At 38.8% G+C, this 17,295-nt stretch overlaps 1 protein-coding gene across 3 annotated transcripts in view; it reads right to left on the bottom strand.

Moving 5' to 3' along the window:
- The window catches only part of Fsip1 (fibrous sheath interacting protein 1), a 191,906-nt gene that overhangs the window by 153,279 nt on the left and 21,332 nt on the right, over positions 1–17,295 (bottom strand). For all 3 annotated transcript variants that reach the window (XM_033765022.1, XM_010624649.3, XM_033765021.1), the window contains exons 6-8: positions 8,896–8,994; positions 6,841–6,965; positions 1,597–1,707 (exon numbers count right to left, since the gene is read on the bottom strand). In XM_033765022.1, coding sequence (XP_033620913.1) covers positions 1,597–1,707; positions 6,841–6,965; positions 8,896–8,994 — 335 coding nt within the window. The remainder of the gene's footprint in view (positions 1–1,596; positions 1,708–6,840; positions 6,966–8,895; positions 8,995–17,295) is intronic.

Here is a 17,295-nt window from a genome sequence, read left to right as displayed (position 1 = left end):
TTTTTTTTTTTTTTTTTTTTTTTTTTTGGTACCGGGGATCAAACTCAGGACCTTGCACTTACAAGGTAGGTGGCAGAACCACTGAGCTAAATCCCAGGCCCTTTAACAGCAAAGCTAAAGTATCTCAGGAGTACCTGGGCACTAAGCAGTGTGCCTCACCTAGGCCTTCCTCTATTCCTAGACATAGCCTCTGCTGGGCCCTTCCCATGTCAGAAAAGATTATTCAGAGGCTATAACATGATATTCTGTGGATTTGCTTTTGGTTTGGTGTGGAAGGGGGCACATTCTCTTTCCCCACATAGAACTTCTTTAATGTAATTCATTATTAATATTTAAAATGTCTAATATTTCCCATCAAAAATCTTAATTTCTTTGCTCTCTCCCAAACCCCCAAAATTTAAGAGGATCCAGGCAGTCCTGGGCAGGGACTCTCACAGAAAATCCCTCGCTAATGCAGAGTCTACTTTGTGGCCTCTCCACCATCACCACCACTGGCCCAGTTGTCACTGCACCTGAGCTGCCTTGGACCTCTGTGTCTGAATGTGGCTGCCTAGACACAGAACCTGTGGTCAGGATTCATAGACAAGTGATTTCCTGGAGGCATGCCTTCCAGAGCAGGAATGTAAGACAAATGGGCTTGGTCAAGGGTCCAAAGCAAAGCCAGGATGCGGTCTCACTGAAGAGCAGCGTTAGTGTGATCCTTGGGTAGCACCACAGAACTGAGCCCAACTCAAGGCGAGGGACCTGGGGTGGGGAGAGATGACGTGGCGGGCCGCCTAACTCCCATTTGGCTTGGGAAGGGGACAGCTGTGCACACGGAGAGGAGCCAGGTGAAGGGTCTGGGCAGGGTTCCATGTCTCCAGTAAACATCGGGGAACAAAGGCCAACGACAGGGCGAAGTGCTTCAGGGAACACAGGAGGGTGTATTCCTTTGTAGAAGCAAAGAACCTTCCTACAAGACTCATAAGCAAATATGCACAAGCAGCAGGCCACTGCACACCTTCCCAGACCCAACAAAGACGTAACTGCTTCTGACCGTTACGTTACGTGCCATTTCACCATCAGCCCAGTATGGGCTCCCCACTCAGGCTCTCCAGGAAACAGATGATCAAGATGAACTGGGAAGGAGCAGGTGATCTTTAGGATCACTGAAGACTATACTGAAAGGCCACAGAGCCAGTGTGGCGATATTAAGAAAAGGATACAGAGAAACACAGTCATACACCATCAGTGACTAAAACCACCACACCATGGGCAAAGAGTATTATTGAAACAGACAATGTGTGGTCACTCTTGCTTTTTGGTACTGGGATCAAACTCAGGACCTTGCACTTGTGAGGCAGGCGCGGTGCCACTGAGTTGAACCCCTGGCCCTGTGTTCACTTTTATAAAGACTTAGTACAGGGAGTAGTGAATTGAACAATAATACCTTTTAAAACATCAGTAAAAATAAATGCATAAAATTGGATTTTTTAAAAATCACAGACTATTACTTCATAAGCTGACAAATTATAAATTGGTGCTAAGGCATTAACAGAATTATAAGAAAATCACACTTAAGGAGTGCAGAGGTCATTGACTCCAGCATTCACCTACCTCAGAACTGGACAGCCCTGAGTCTCTGTCATCTATGTCCTTTAAAAGTTCCTCCAGCCTTTTCTTCTCTGTGTCACTCATAGGCACTGGGCTTCTGGATTTCTTGGCTAACTACAGAATTTACAAATGCAAAATATGAAGTACTCAATGTAATTTGTAGTTCAAAACAATTAAAATGGGACCTGAGATTTCTATAATATACACAGAATGATAAAATGCATCAGATTAGGCACTTTACATTTGCTAGGTAATCTACTTAATGTAAACTTAGTATATGTTTATGATACATTATCATTACTTAGCTTTGGATGATTAAATTTTTATTCCCTCCCCCCCAACTCTCCCCCATCTGCAGAAAGACTACCTCCTTGTTTCCTACCACCTCTCCTTTTTAAATTATTTATATTTTGGACTGTCATATAAGAGAAACTATGCAATATTTAATCTGTGTCTGATTTATTTCATTTACCATTATGGCTTCAAGATATATCCATTTTTCCTACAAATGACTCAAATGTATCCTTCTTTATGGCTGAGTAGTACTCCATTGTATGAACCACATCTTCTTTATTCATTTATCTGTTGATGGGCATGTAGGCTGTCGCCATAATTTAGCTATTGCGAATTGCACTACTATAAAATGGGTATGCATGTATCACTGCAGTATGATGATTTTTAACTTTATAGCTGGGTCAAAGAAATTTTTGATTTTGGTGTTTTGCGGAATCTCTGTACTGATTTCCATCATGTTACACTAATTTACATTTCCACCAACAACGCAGAAGGTTCATCTTTCCCCCTTACCCTCACCAACATCTGTTGTTTTTTCAATCCTTGACAATTGCCATTCTTATTGGAGAAAGAAGGAATTTCAGTGTTCTTTTGATTTGCATTTCCCTAACGGTCAAAGACAATGAATATTTTTTCATGTACATATTGACCATTTGTAGCACTTCTTTTGAGAAATATCTATTCAATTGCCACTTTTACTGGGTCTTTTGTTTTGAGGGATCTAATTTTTTTTCAAGCTTTTTATATATTCTAGGTATTAGTCCTATAACAGAGTAGCTAGGAAAAACATCTTCCCACTTTGTAGGTTGTCTCTTCACTCAGTTGAATGTTTCCTTTGCTGTGCCAAAGCTTTTAAATCTAGTAAATTCCACTTGTTTATTCTTGGTACTACTTCTTATACAGTGGAGTTCTCTGTTCAGGAAGTCCTTGCCTACCTATGCCTATGTCTTTAAGTGTTTTCCCTGTTTTACCTTCCAGAACATTCAGTGTGTCTGTTTGCTATTTCTAGGTCTTTAAAACATTTTGATTTTAGTAGATGAGAGACATGAGTCAGATTCATCCTTATGCATGTGGATATCCAGCACCATTTGTTAAAGAGGCTCATTTCGCCAGTATTTATTTTTACCTGCTTTGTCAGAGACCAGAAAACAAGGTGCATGGAGTTGTTTCTGTATCTTCTATTCTATTCTATCGGCCTACATGTCTATTTTTACACAAGTAACATGATGTTTTCATTACCTTAGCTTTGTAGTAAAACTTGAAATCCAGGATTGTGATGCCTCTTGCTTCGTTTGCTCACTTTGTCTATTCTGGTTATCTTCTGGTTCCAGATAAATTTTAAACTTGTTTTTTTTTCTATGAAAAATGTTACTGGTATTTTGATTGGAATTGTATTAAATCTAAATATCATTTTTGGTAATAAGGCCTTTTTGACGATATTGCTTCTGCCAGCAACAGGGGGTGTCTTTCCATTTTCTAATGTCCTCTTCAATCTCTTTCTTCAGAGTACTATAGCTTTCATCATAGAGGTTTTTCTTCTTCAATTAGTTTGACTCCTAGGTGTTTAGTTTTCTGAAGCTACGATAAATAGGACTGTTTTCTTGATTCCTTTCTCAGTAGGTTCATTATTTGTACAAAGGAATACCACTGACTTTTTCTAACAAATGCTACTGATATTAGTGTGTTGCCTTTGTATCCTGCCATTCTGCTGAATTTATTAGCTCTAAGAGTCTTCCGGTGGTTTATTTGGATTTTCTATGTAAAAATGATCATATCATCTTGCAAGAATAGTTTCGCTTTTTCCCTTCATTCTATTTTTTTTAATTGAGTTTATTGGTACATTTTAGGTATGCAGTCCTCACACACTCAAAGGTGTGCTTTTCAAAGATCATGGGGTTCCAGGGGCGCATCACTGACTTGTTAATAGAAAATAGGGCCAGGTCAGAGGAGGCAGGTCAATGGGGGCATGGCCAGGAGGTTTCTCTCTCAAGCTCCTCCCTTGAGTTCTCTGCTTCCCAGCCACTAGGCCCCTTCGCCATGCAATTCTGCCCTGGAGCCAGTCGTCTATGGACTGAAACTTCTACAAACTGTGAGCCAAAATAAATCTCACCTTCCTTAAGGTGCAGGTGTCAGTTATCTTGTCCCAGAGAGGAGGAAAGTAACTTAAGACAGTAAGTAAAGAGAAAGGGAAGGAGAAACATGCTGAGACCAATTTATAACTGAATCAAATAACTAATTTAGCTAAACCTATGAAATGGGTTAACTTTGACATGGGAAAACCTAGTATGACTTTATGAAGGAAGTAAGAAATGTAGCTCAAATTCCCATATTGTTACTAACAACCACCACTACCTCCAGCTCTTTCAAAACACAAGACCAAGAAAGGAAAGTTTTTTAAAAAATCACAAAAAATAGTTTACTCAATCCAATTATGCTGCGGCCAGCATGCTCTTCACCCTTAGTTCTGAAACGAGGAGTCCTTGCCATGTAGCTTGTTGGGGAGCTGAGGGCTTCCAGACAGAAACTGAAACTGCTGGTCGTTCCCTCTGCAGGCAGGGCTGTGCTAGGTTGCAGCCGCACTCCCGTGGTTAGGTCTGGGCACCTCCCACAGGGGTGGCGAGGCTGATGGAGGGCCAAGTCTTCTGCTGATCGCTGGAGGTGCTGCCCGAGGTCAGATGTCTTCCCTCCAGGACAACTCCGGAGGCCGCTTAGGTCCGCCCCTCCTAGCCACTTCCGCTGAACTTCAGTCTATACCACTCCTCTGTATTTCTGCACCAGGCCACTCCGTAATCTGTGCCTCCCAAGAAATCCGCACGGTGCTATAAATCAACACCACCCTTTCGAGGGTAGCTCCCACGCTCGGTTTGCATCAGTGATGCGCTTCAACACAGAGGACGCATTCCCTGCTCGTTGTTCTGTTCCCCCAGGAACGGAAGGTAGGTTCTTCCTCCCACTCTCTCACTGTGTCAGTCTCCTCCAGTCAAGATGGTGGTAACCATCTCCTCCCTGTCATGTGGTGGCATCTGAGCCATGAAGTGTGGTTTCTTTGTGCCTAAGCTAAGGGAGGTACTCACAATGGCTTCGCATCCAGCTTCTGCTCCAGTCCATTTTAATGAGGCAAAGAAGAAAGCAAGGGGGACTAGGGTGGTTCCCGACCTGGTCCTACCCAAATCCTGGGCTACAGAATGGAAACTACCTCTGCTCTCTGATCACTTGGCTGCAGTCGGGTATCCCACCTGCACAAATGTTTCTCCATCCTGAGTTGGAAGCACTTGAGGAGCATGCTGCCTCTCTTTTGACAGCTGCATGCGAAAATTCCCCGCCCCTGTGAGCCACTACTTCTCTGGTGCCTGAGTGCCATGTTTCGGTTGATTACCTTTGCTTTCTAACCACCCATCTTTCTGGATGTCAGCTGACTACTTTCACTCCCGGGCTGTAATTGCACAGATCTTGGTGTACCCCAATTTCCTTTCAGAGCTGCATGCCTGCTGGTTTTGGAAGATTATGCCAGATCCACTTGTGAACTGGAGTCCCCTCTGAGCAGCCATTTTCCTCATTCCCTTGTGTCAGTTTGTTTTTGCAATGGGCCATTCTCCAAGCAAAGGTATTTCCACTTTGAGCAAGCCACAGGCCGTCTTAATCATTTCAACAAAACATTTTATAAAAATAACAATAATCCCAGCAATCAGGGAGACTGACACAGGAGGATTGTAAATTCAAGCCCAGCCTGGGCAACTGAGTGAGACCCTATCTCAAATTTTTTTTAAAAAAAATTTTTGAAGGTCTGGGGATGTAACTCATTGCAAAGGCCCTAGGTTCAATCCCCAGTATGGCAACAATAACAATAATAATAATAAAGCATGGGGCCGGGGATTTAGCTCAGTGGCACCGCACCTGCCTCTCAAGAGCAAGGTCCCAAGTTTGATCCCCGATACCAATAAATAAATTTTTAAAATAATAATAAAACAGCTTTCAAATACCTCTCCTTCTAATTCAGGAACCCTTGATCAGAATGCATCTGCCTGAAAGATGACGGAAGCACGAGGCAGGATCTGCAGGATGGAGGAGGAGCCCTTGATGCAGGAAGCCAATCAAGGACAGTGACCAGTGCCAAAGGCTCTACCAGGGGGGGCATCGCCAGCCCACCCTGCTGCCCTGCATTTTTTGCTAATTTCTAAATGCACTAGCTATGCAATCACTCTCTTTACTTTTAAAAAGCCCAGTGTTACTGATGCACTACTTAAAATCTGGGAAACATTGTCCAAAGCTATTATGTATCTGAAGAAATTGTTTTGAAATTGTTAAGAGCCAAATTATTTCTGGGTGGCAAAAAAAAAATGTTTCTTTGCAGCACTTTTTTCTCACTGACTTTATTGGTACACTTTAGGTATACAGTACAGTTACATTCATCATTGCAACCTTGTACCTTTACATAACAGGTCTTGGTTCTCATTTTTTCCCATATCCCTGACCTCCCTTCACCCCCTCCTCTCCTCTCCATTTACAAATACTTTATTTCCCCTTTTTCGCTTTTTTAAAGGGATAGGATAGCAAAGGAAATGCTAAGAAAGAGAGGGAAGGAAAACAAGACAGGGAAGGGAAGAAAGAAGAGGATAGGAGAGGTAAAGATGGAAGAGGAGGGAAGAGGAAAGGAGAGAAGAAAAGGATGGGAGAGAGCTGGGAATGTATGTAGCACAGTGGTAAAGTGCAACCCTATCATGCACAAGGTCCTGGGTTTACCCCCCAGTACGCTTCCCCCCAAAATGATAAAAACATAAGATATGAAAGTAAGTGTATGTATTAGTTCATGGAACATTTCTAAGTTATATATACCGCCTCAATGGTGCATGCATTAATTGTGAATGAAAACAATTTAAAGACCCTGAATACACAATTACCAATTTTGCAACTCATTTAGTCCCACAGTGAGGTTCTTTATTTCTAAGTACATACCTCAATGTTTCGCTTAAGAAAATCCTGGTTGTGTTTACCCCTGAGCTCAATCTTTTCTGTTTTTGAGAAAGGTTTCTTTTCTGCTTTGATCAATGACTCATTTCTTTCCACATCATAGGTAAAATCTAATATTAAAAAAGTTCAAATTGTTTTCATAATTACAATTGTGGATTATACTAATATTCACTTTGAGTATATATTAAAATATGTAAGAAAACACATAGAATGGCTAACTTCTAAATTCCAGATCCAGAAACTAATATAGTATTTTTTTCTTAAAAGGATAAATGTGCTACTATAACTTCTAATGAAGGTCTCTTTAAACTTCTTGTGCTAGTATCCTGAATCAAACTTGGAAATTATAGGACATATGAACAGAACTTCAAGTCATTCACATGAACAAGAAATCTCTCATGTCATGAGGATCTTTAAAATATATTTTATCTTTATATGAAATAAAATGGCCACTAAAGATCCCTAAAGTAGATTCCACTATGTCATTAGTTTGCCCTCTTTCTTTCTGAAGAGCAAGCTTTGTGCTCAGCACTGGACAGAAGTGAATGGTTGTCTTGCGTCTCATCTGGACACCTCCCTCAGCCTCAAGTAGCCCTGAGACATTCAGATCTCAGTGCTCAAAACAAAGGTAAAACTAATACTTGTAGATTTGTATTCCTTTTATTAAATATCTTTCAATGCCTCATGCTCAGAGATTTTAAAACAAGAGCATGTGAACCCTTCATTAAAGTTCTAAAATATGCACAGTCTCCCTAGACAACAAATGGAGCTTACCCTACAAAATGGGGGAAAAAAATGCCACAGTAAGGTCCAAAAGGGTCCAGTCAGTAGTTCAAGCCAAAAATATTTATTTTAAATTTACCTTTGTTTTATTATAAAAGTTACCTCAATTAAAAATTAAGGGAACTAATCAATTGCCTTACTTACAGATAATTATCTAAGATTCCATACAGAATCTTTATGCTTTGTTTTTTGAGACAAGTTCTTACTATGTAGTCAAAGCTGGCCTTGAATTCACTATAGCACTCAGGCTGGCCTCAAACTCACAATGATCCTCCTGTCTCAACCTCCCAAATCCTGGGATTAGAGATATGCGCCACCTGCCTGGCTTTAATACAGATTTAACCATTAAGGAATAAATTTTGATGGAAATAGATGGGAAGAAATAGAAAAAAACTAAGATCTCTGAATTTAAGTTCTTTTCAAGCAAATAAGCCCCTGCCTTATAATTGGGGTTTTATTTATTAATCACATAATTACTACCAATACAAACTACCAATATGCAAAGTATGAGTTAACTTTTTTGGTGAGTGGCCACATCACATATAAAAAATACACCACTTTTTTTTCCATTGTTTAAGCTGACTGTGGTCTTTTTAGTTAAAATCTGAGTGCATTAAGTTCAAGTTTCATATATACTTAAAAATATAGCATCAAAGTAACACAAATGCAGCTATTTCTATATTTATAATAGAATTTCTTTAAAACATACTTCTAATAAATTATAGGAAAACAACACTGGATGAACTGGCCAGAACTATCTCACTGGAAAAGTTCCCTTCTCCTGTCCTGTTATTGGCAATACCACAGGAGTATCCTCTTGCCTGGTGTTATCAACCCTACCTAGGTTGGACAAGTTGGTTGGACCAGAGGTAGGCACCTGATCCAAGCTGAATTAGTCTCTTTTGTAGGATTCTGGAACTAGACCTTCCTCACTAACCATAGGATATACTCTTAGGAACCAGAGAAAATTTTCTACTACCAAGATCTTTTCTGTCATTTTGCATCTGAGGTCCAGTTTCTATTACTTGCAGCCAGCTTTTTCTCTTTAACTCTTACACAAAATTCCAACCATCCAAAGTAAAGAAATTGGTACAATGAATCTCAACTTCTGTAGGATCAACTCATAACCAATTGTGTACCCTCTTCCCTTACCTCTACATTCAGTTATATAAAATCATGACATCCATAAATATTTCTGTGTACAGTGAGTATTCTATTATAACAATATATACAATCACACAAATTGATAAAACCTACCTAGACTGACATTCTGCATACCATTTTCATAATATTCTGGAGGGACTTGAGTATGAAACACTGAGAAAAGAGTGTCTTCATCTTCAGAATGAAAAGGACCTAATTTTTTAAAAAAATCAATTGTTTAATACTCACAGAAATCAAGACTTGTCTACACAGTTGTTCAAGAAGAGCTCAGATCTAATATTCGCTGTAATACTGATGAATCCCCTCTATACAAATAAAAATTTTAAAACAGTGTCAGTGTCACTTCTAAGTAGAAATGACAAACATCTTTGTATACATGAGCCATTGAAACAAACCACAGAAGTGAAGAAAGTTGAACAGCATTTCCCTAGCACAAAAAAGGATTTATGAGAGCGTGCTAAAATATTACATTAACTCTCCATTAAACCCTAATGTTAATAATACAAAGAATATGCATATCAAGTAGTCATAATTGTGCTTTTCTTTTTTCTTTTAGATACCCAAGGTGAAGATTTCAAATATATGGTCAGTCATTAAGAAAAAAGAATGTGAAGCCAACTCTAGTGGTGCATGCTTTTAATCCCAGCACTCAGAGAGGCTGAGACAAGAGAACTGCAAATTTAAGCCCTCCTTGGGAAACTTAGTGAAAACTTGTCTCAACGTTAAAAATTTTTAAAAGGCTTGGGATATACTGCAGTGTGAATGCCCTGGGTTCAATCTTCAGTACTGGGGGGAGAAAAAAAATCAACCACCACAACAATATAAAACAATATGTTTGAAAGACAAAACTTAGAAGACTCTTGGTAGTTAGTATTCTTCCTTGTGATTTATTCTCTTGAGCCTGTCTCCATAACAAAACAGAAAACCAAAGCATTGTCTTTTAAAAGAGTTTGCCTTTTTACACCCTTGATCCTGGGAAGGCTGGGGTCTGGTCAATTCCTGAGATGCCTTCAAACCGTCTTTCCTATATTCTGATGCAAAATATTTGGCTTTTATAAAAATGCTCATCTTTTCAGCAACCATGCTCTTCTTTGCCCGAACTCTGTAGGCACTTCCTTTCTGGTGAAACTGCAAACTTTTCACATCTGGTTTTTGCTCTTGATCCTCACTGTCAATCTAGCTAAAAGCAGTCAGTAGTATCTGTGCCACAGCCTGAACATTGGGCTGCCTTGAAATTTCTTCCACCAGGTCAATTGTCCACCACCCTTACTCTCAGTCTCCTACAAAGTCTCTGGACATGGAAAAATGAAGACAAATTTCTTTCAGGGTATCACATACATGGCCTCTAATCCAAATGTCAACTGAGTCCTTATTCCCAGTAGAAATCTCCTGAGCCTGGCCTATCAACATTTTGATTTTCTAAGCTCCAGCCAGAACTACCCATCAAACTCTGCTTACAGCAGTGTAGGCACTTCTCTAGCCTACTTCTCCATACTTTTCCAAGCTCCTCCTACAAACAAGTTCCAAAAGCTTCTGAAACACATGGTCAGGTATAGTCACAGCAATGACCCCATTCTTGGTATCAATTTTCTGTCTTAGCTTTCCTATTGCAGGGACAAAATTCAAAACATCCTTAAAGAAGGAGAGGCTTATATGGCTCACAGTTTCCAGTTTGGTCAATTCATGATTGGCTAGCTCCAAGGCAGAAATGGCATGGTAAAAGGTCTTGCAAGGGAAAGCTGCTTGCCTCATACTTTCCTAGAAGCCAAAAGATGAGGGAAAAGACAAAAACAAGAATACATCCTCCTAGATCATACCCAACTTCCAACTAGGCCCCACTTCTTTAATAACACACTTAGCTACTGAGCTCATCAATGGATGAATCCACTAGTGAGTATAGTGCCCCATGATTCAATCACCTTCCAAACACATTAGGCTTTTGGAGGACGTTTCAGATCTAAACTCTAATGACACTGTTTAACTTTTTGTTGAACAATGTAATGTATTTTTATGTCCTTCTATTAGCTAATTTAGACACTGTATATTTGCAAGAAACTTCTAACCTACATAATTTTTTTCAGTTTCTGTATCTGTTTTCAACATGAGAGAATTTCCCAGGTTGTAGCAGTTTGTGTTTCATAAAACATGACAAGTATCTACTACCTATCATTGAAAATAAATCTACCCATGAAATTTTAAAAATTGACAATTGAACTTCATTAAAATTAGAATTTTCTATTTAAAACATACTGTTAAGAGAATGCAAAGGCAAGCCATAGATCAGGAGAAAATATTTGAAAAATATATTTCTTAATTACTTTCTCATTGCTGGGACATAATACCCAACACCCACAACTGCAAAGAGATTTATTTTGTCTCACAGGTTCAGTCTATGGTTGGCTGGCTCCCAGGCAGAAAGAGGATGGCAGAAAGACACAGCAAAAGAAAAGGTGCTCAACCCTTTGTAAGGCAGGAAGCAAAGAGAGAAAGAAGGAGATTGGGACAAGAACCCTCCCAGGTCATTTTCAGAGAATGACCTCAACTAGGCCCCACCTCCTAACAGTACATTCAGCTACTGAAGTCATCAATGGGTAAGTCACAAGCCACACCTTTGAACATGTGACACTTTTGAGGATATTCTATATCTAAAGCATTATATTTCCATTGTATTGCATACATACAGATGGGTACACATAGACACATTAATAGTTTACACATATATATTTCCTCTCTTGGAAGGCCGAGAATCAAAAACTCCCTTGATGCAACAATCACATCAGACATTTAGTCTTTGGTTTCTAATGCCACTCTCCAATTAAAGGAATCAGAGCTCCTTGGAGATGACCCTAATTCTAGGATTCAAGAAGGAAAAAATTAGATGTGTCTTGTTATGGTTTAGCTCTTTCCTCGGGTATTTGGTCACAGTGGCACCAAGCTAACTAATACAAGTCTAGAACACCTGGTAGCACCATAAAGTAAGGATATACTCAGCAACAGCAACAAAACAAAACCTACGATGACAAGTATGCGTAGAAACAGAGAAGCCAAATAAAAGAGCTCCCAACAATCAAAGCTGGACAACTTAGAAACAAAATAAAGTAGTAATGAATTCTATTCCAAAGTATAAAATAAATGTCCACAAGTCTATACTGATACAAATAAGTTATTTAATAAATTAGGGAAGAATAAACAAATCTCCCATGTAGAATAAGTCAAAATAACTTATGTAAATATTCTGCCCTCAAGGAGGTGAAACCTAAATCACTACTCCTTAAGAGGAGGCCACATACAGTAACTTCCTTCTGGAAAGTTTCTTGTGGAAAAGAAGGAAGAGCAGAATAAAACTACAGTGGAAAAATCTGACAAGCACTTCCTTAGCCAGGTGACTGAAATTAACAGCAAAGGTGAGGGTATGTTAATAACAGCATGATGTAATATAATACAGCGCTTTAACAATACAGTCTAGCACTTTAACTCGGTAGGCTCCCTCCCAAGAATCTAATCTCAGTCTCAACAGGAGATCACAAGATTAACCCCAGTCACTGAACATTGTACAAAATGCCTGACCGAGACTCCTCAGAACTGTCAAAGTCATTGAGAAGAAGGAGTTTGAGACAGTGTCATAAGCAAGCGTAGATTGAGGAAAACTGAGAATTAAATGTAATGTGGGATTATAGGACAAAAAGATATCATTAGGTAAAATATGAAATCTGAATAAAATTGGGCTTTAGTTAATAACATTAATACTGGTTCACTAGTTGGAAAACACACCATACTAATGTACAATGTTCTTACCAGAGGAAATTGTGGTGTAGATATACAGGAAATCTCTGTAATAACTTTGTAACTTTTCTGTAAATGTAAATATGTGCTACAATTAAGAGTTAACTTTTCAAAAACTTCCAAATGTTTTTAGAACACTACAGGGAAATATGAACAAAATTAGAAATAAAGATTTACAAAAACAAAGAGAATCACTATTAAAAAATACTGTATGAGATTTTATGCTCACAAATTTTTAAATCTTGGTAAATGAATACTTTAAAATTTTAGTGAAATGAACGTATTGCCAAAGCTGACTCCAGAAGAGCTGGTCCCCTGAAACAGAAGAGTAAATATGAAGGACGCTGAGAAGCAACTCAGAGAATTGCCTCCAAGTGATTATTTGAACCATATGGCTTTTCCAGTGAAATCTTTCTGGTTTTTAGGGAATAGATAGTCCTCACGTTACATAAACTATTTCAAATCATAGACATAAATGAGTAGCTAAGCCTCACTCCCTTTCTGCAGTTAACAGAGCTGACAGAGCAAACATATGCACACACACACATCCTCCCACCTCTACTCCCCATACCGCAAACACGCAAACACACATTCACACACACACACACACAAACACACGCACACACGCACACACAGGCACCCACATATCAACACACACAGCTGATCCCACTCTATAGATAGAAGATGTTTGAAAAAAATCAGCCATTCAAATCTGGTACTAAATTAAAAGAATAGTCCTCCATATCTTTGAAGGGTTGATCCAGGAGTAAAAGACTGATGTAGTATTTAAATAGTTTAATTTTATAACACTAAATATGTTTTTCAAAAAAGAAAAATCCATAGTAATTTAAATTATTACTTAAATGCACTCAATAAATTTCAATACTTAGTGTATAAGTTCTCAGAATAGGAATAATTATTGAAAAGGACACAGAAATTAACAATATTTTCTGGTGCTATGTTCATAAACAAGACCCAAAGCAAAAAAAATGATAATTAGAAAGAATAATATAATTTAGTCAAGTGTCTAAATAGAAAGCCAATTATAAATGTGCAAAAAAGTTACCAGCTTTTCTCTGTATCATTAATAAACCATTAAAAATATGATGTAGTATTTACCCACGAGGGTAAAAACAGTAAAAAGATAAATAGGAACTATGGATAGACATGTGTGCATAAATTTCCTGATAAAGGAAAGATCATATGAGACACATACTATATTCCTGTTGTTGTCTAGTAATCACAGGAATACTAATACATTTTTTTTTAGCACTTACTATGTGCTTTAGGGGAAACAAGCTTCCATGTCAAAAGAACACACAGGAATCCAGAAATAAAGTTCATGTATTCAACTAAAGCCAAGTGTGGTGGTGTATGCCCATAATCTCAGCGTTCCAAGAGGCTGAGGCAGGAGGATCACAAGTTTGAGCCCAGCTTGTATAAACTTAGTGATTGAGCAAGACTGTCTTCAACTAAAAAATTTAAAAGGCTGGAAATATAGCTCAGTGAAAAACCCTAAGTTCAATTCACAGGACCACAGAAAAAAGAAGCAGGGGAGAGGTTCAGCCAACAGCAAACAAGGAACTAAGGTCTTCCCACAACCACCTAAGCAAGATGCAAGGAGATTCTCTGGCTCTAGTAGAGCCAGCGACTGGAGCACATCCTCATGAGCCAGCTGAAACTGGGAGAGCATAAATGTTTGTTGTTTTAAGCTGTTTTAGGGTTGATCTGTTACACAGTGAGAGATAATACAATGACAGTGCAGGAAAACAATGGTACCAGGGAGACAAGAGTACAAACTAAAGGTTGTTAGAATAGCCTAAGAGATAATGCTGAAGACTGGGGTCAAGCCATTAATAATGGAAAAGAAAAAGAGATCAGATACAGAAAAGGTAAAAGAAATCTTCAGTTGAGGAACTATTACTTATGGAAGAACTGTAAAAGAATGATGAGAGAGAAACTAAGGATGGCTCCTGAGCTTCTAATTTAGAAGACAGAGATAAAATGTAGAAAAGGAGGGGTTGATTTCAAAAACAGGGAAGAAGGGAGGGAAAGGAAGAACCGGCAGGGAATAACCTGGTAAAAACCTTACTATGCCATGAGTGGTCTACTGTGTGAAGAAACCTCAGAGACGTCAAGTAGGGTAGCAGCGGGAGGTGTGCCGTTAGAATTTCGGAGGCTGTTTCTGCAGTGTGATAGAAGAAGATGCATACCACTAGAGTCGAGAAGAAAATGGAACCAGACCAGGTAACACTAGTCACCGTGGAGTATTCTTCCAAGAACTCTGACCTTTAAGGAAAGGAGGGAAACTGATTGGAAGGTGTTTGGGAGTAAAGCAAAGAACTGAAAGAGAAGTTGTATCTGTACGTTTTGTTTTTCGGTTTTTGTGTGTGGTTTTTTTTGTTTGTTTGTTTGGTCATTGGTTGGTTTAATGGTGCTCTGGTCCTGTTTTAGGACTAGAAGATTTAAACGTGATAATTTGAATGGAAAGAGCCACAGGAGAAGAGAGAAACTGGAGCTCTAGATTGAAGCGGGGGATGATTAACATACAGAAGCCCAGTGATAGGGAACTGGGAGAAGAGAACCTTCCCTCCACTAAGGGAGAATGGAGGGACAAGGCATGGTGAGTGCAGAGCGAAGTTGAGAAACAGAAAGAAGGTGAAGAGGATTCTCCCCCACTAGGTCCATTTTCTCTGAAAGTGAGACCACCAGAATAAGGTCTTGCATAGAAGAGGAGAGACTCGCCACAGAGAAACAGTTTGGAAGTGATGCTTTGGAGGAGGCGAGAGATCGCTAAGCAGTGCTGAGCGCTCAACAGTGGTTAAAACCAAAAACCCTTAGCTGTGCCAGTTGGTACAAGGCCCCCTTTTCTCCCTCAGGCCTCTGGGAAACAGAGTAGGTACTTCTGCTCTTAAATGTTAGCATGAAATATAGATTTTCTTTAAATATTGTGCCTTAACACTCAAGAACAGAAGTATCATATATCTAAGGTTCACAGAAGAGGCACCTAAAGAGAGATACAGTGGTGCCTCGGTTCACGAACAATTTCATCTGCAAACAGTTTGGTTCAAAAACAGATGTCTTTGGGAAAATTTGGTTTTTGTTTGCAAACTCTGCCTTGGATAACAAACACAACCATTGGCCATCTTTTCCACACAAACACAAATGTGGCCATCTTTTCCAAAGTCATGGAACAAATTCAATTTATGAACCTTGTCATTCACAAATTTAGAAAAGCCAGGTTCAGCGAGATGTTGGCATTCTGTGCTTGCATTGATAAATTTGGAACAAAGAACACAAGAAAGGAAAGTGGCAAAAGCAAAAAGAATAACCACTACCAAAAACACTGACAATAAACAGCCATAGGCTAGATTTATCTGCTTCAGAGAATGTTGAATTCTATCTCTAGTCATTATCTAAATACTGGAAACTAGATGTAAAGTCCTGATGGTATCAACTTTTGATTTTCACATTTCTCTAGAAATATCTAAAAGTTACCCTTAAATAATGGGATGGGACAGAGTCTTTAAATATTTCAAAAATCACTAGCAAGCACTATATTACTTACTTCAAAGTCTCAGTAATTAGGCCGGGCAGGACGGACCATGACTATCATTGCAGCACTCTGGGAGTCTGAGGCAGGACCAAGAGTTTGAATTCAGCCTGTGCAACTTAGCAAGACCCTGTCTCAAAATAAAAAATATAAAAGGCGAGGATGTACCTCAGTGTGAAGGCCCTGAGTCCAATCTCCAGTAATTAAGATAAAGGTTATTATGTAGATTTCATCTTTGTTTTGGAGTCAAGGCTTCATTTGTGTTTAGCCCCTATAAATAAAACTAAATACACAGTCCAACAATTAAACTGTGATATTTGTGATATTAGATAGGAATTGAGACAAATTTCATGTTTGGGGCCTGGAAAGCAGGCTGGAAATTGCCATTCAGCCACCAACCCAAGGCCAAATTCTTAATATTAACTCTTAAATAAAAGGTGAAGGAAAAACGATCAGAGTAGACAAAGAAAAGTGCTCCTCCTAAGGATTTCTTCCTTTGTTTGAAGGGGGAAAGTGAAAAGAAAAGTAGAAAGTTAACCTGTTTGTAGGTAGACAATAGGCCCAACTCCAAGAGCTTTGCCCTTTACCTACTATAACTAGATGCTGCCACCTACTGGACAACCTATAAGTGCTTTACACATTGCCATTTTCCTAACACGCCCTTTACTCAAAAATAAGAGCCAAGACACATTGAATAAAGATACAAAATCTCAATAATGAATGGAAGTGTATTGTTTACCTTAACATTATTCACCAATAAACTTAATGGAAAAAAGTTGATAGCTGTAAGTTTGATCAAAATAAATTTTAATTTTTTATATTTTAAATTTAAATTATAATTTAGACATTCAGTACATTCCATTAAAAAAAAAAAGAAAAGAATAATATCCAGACAACAGCAAAGTTCTGTTGCTGCTGTGGTACCTGGCACCATTTTTTCTATTAGCCTCTTAATCATCATCTGGAAAGAGAACATTCTAGAGTAATATCATTAAATGTAGCTCTGATAAAGCATGGTCCCTACTATGTATCATAAAGCAGGTACTAGATATTTTACATTCATAGAGGTATGATACAGTACCGTCCTACATCAATAATACTAGATTCAGTTTTGGTTTGAAATTTACTTTGTCTGCAAATAAGATTGCTACCCCTGT

The sequence above is a fragment of the Fukomys damarensis genome, unplaced genomic scaffold (genome assembly GCF_012274545.1).
Source record: "Fukomys damarensis isolate Sample0158 unplaced genomic scaffold, DMR_v1.0_HiC HiC_scaffold_17, whole genome shotgun sequence".
NCBI lineage: Eukaryota > Metazoa > Chordata > Mammalia > Rodentia > Bathyergidae > Fukomys > Fukomys damarensis.
This window is presented reverse-complemented; position numbering and strand designations above follow the sequence as displayed.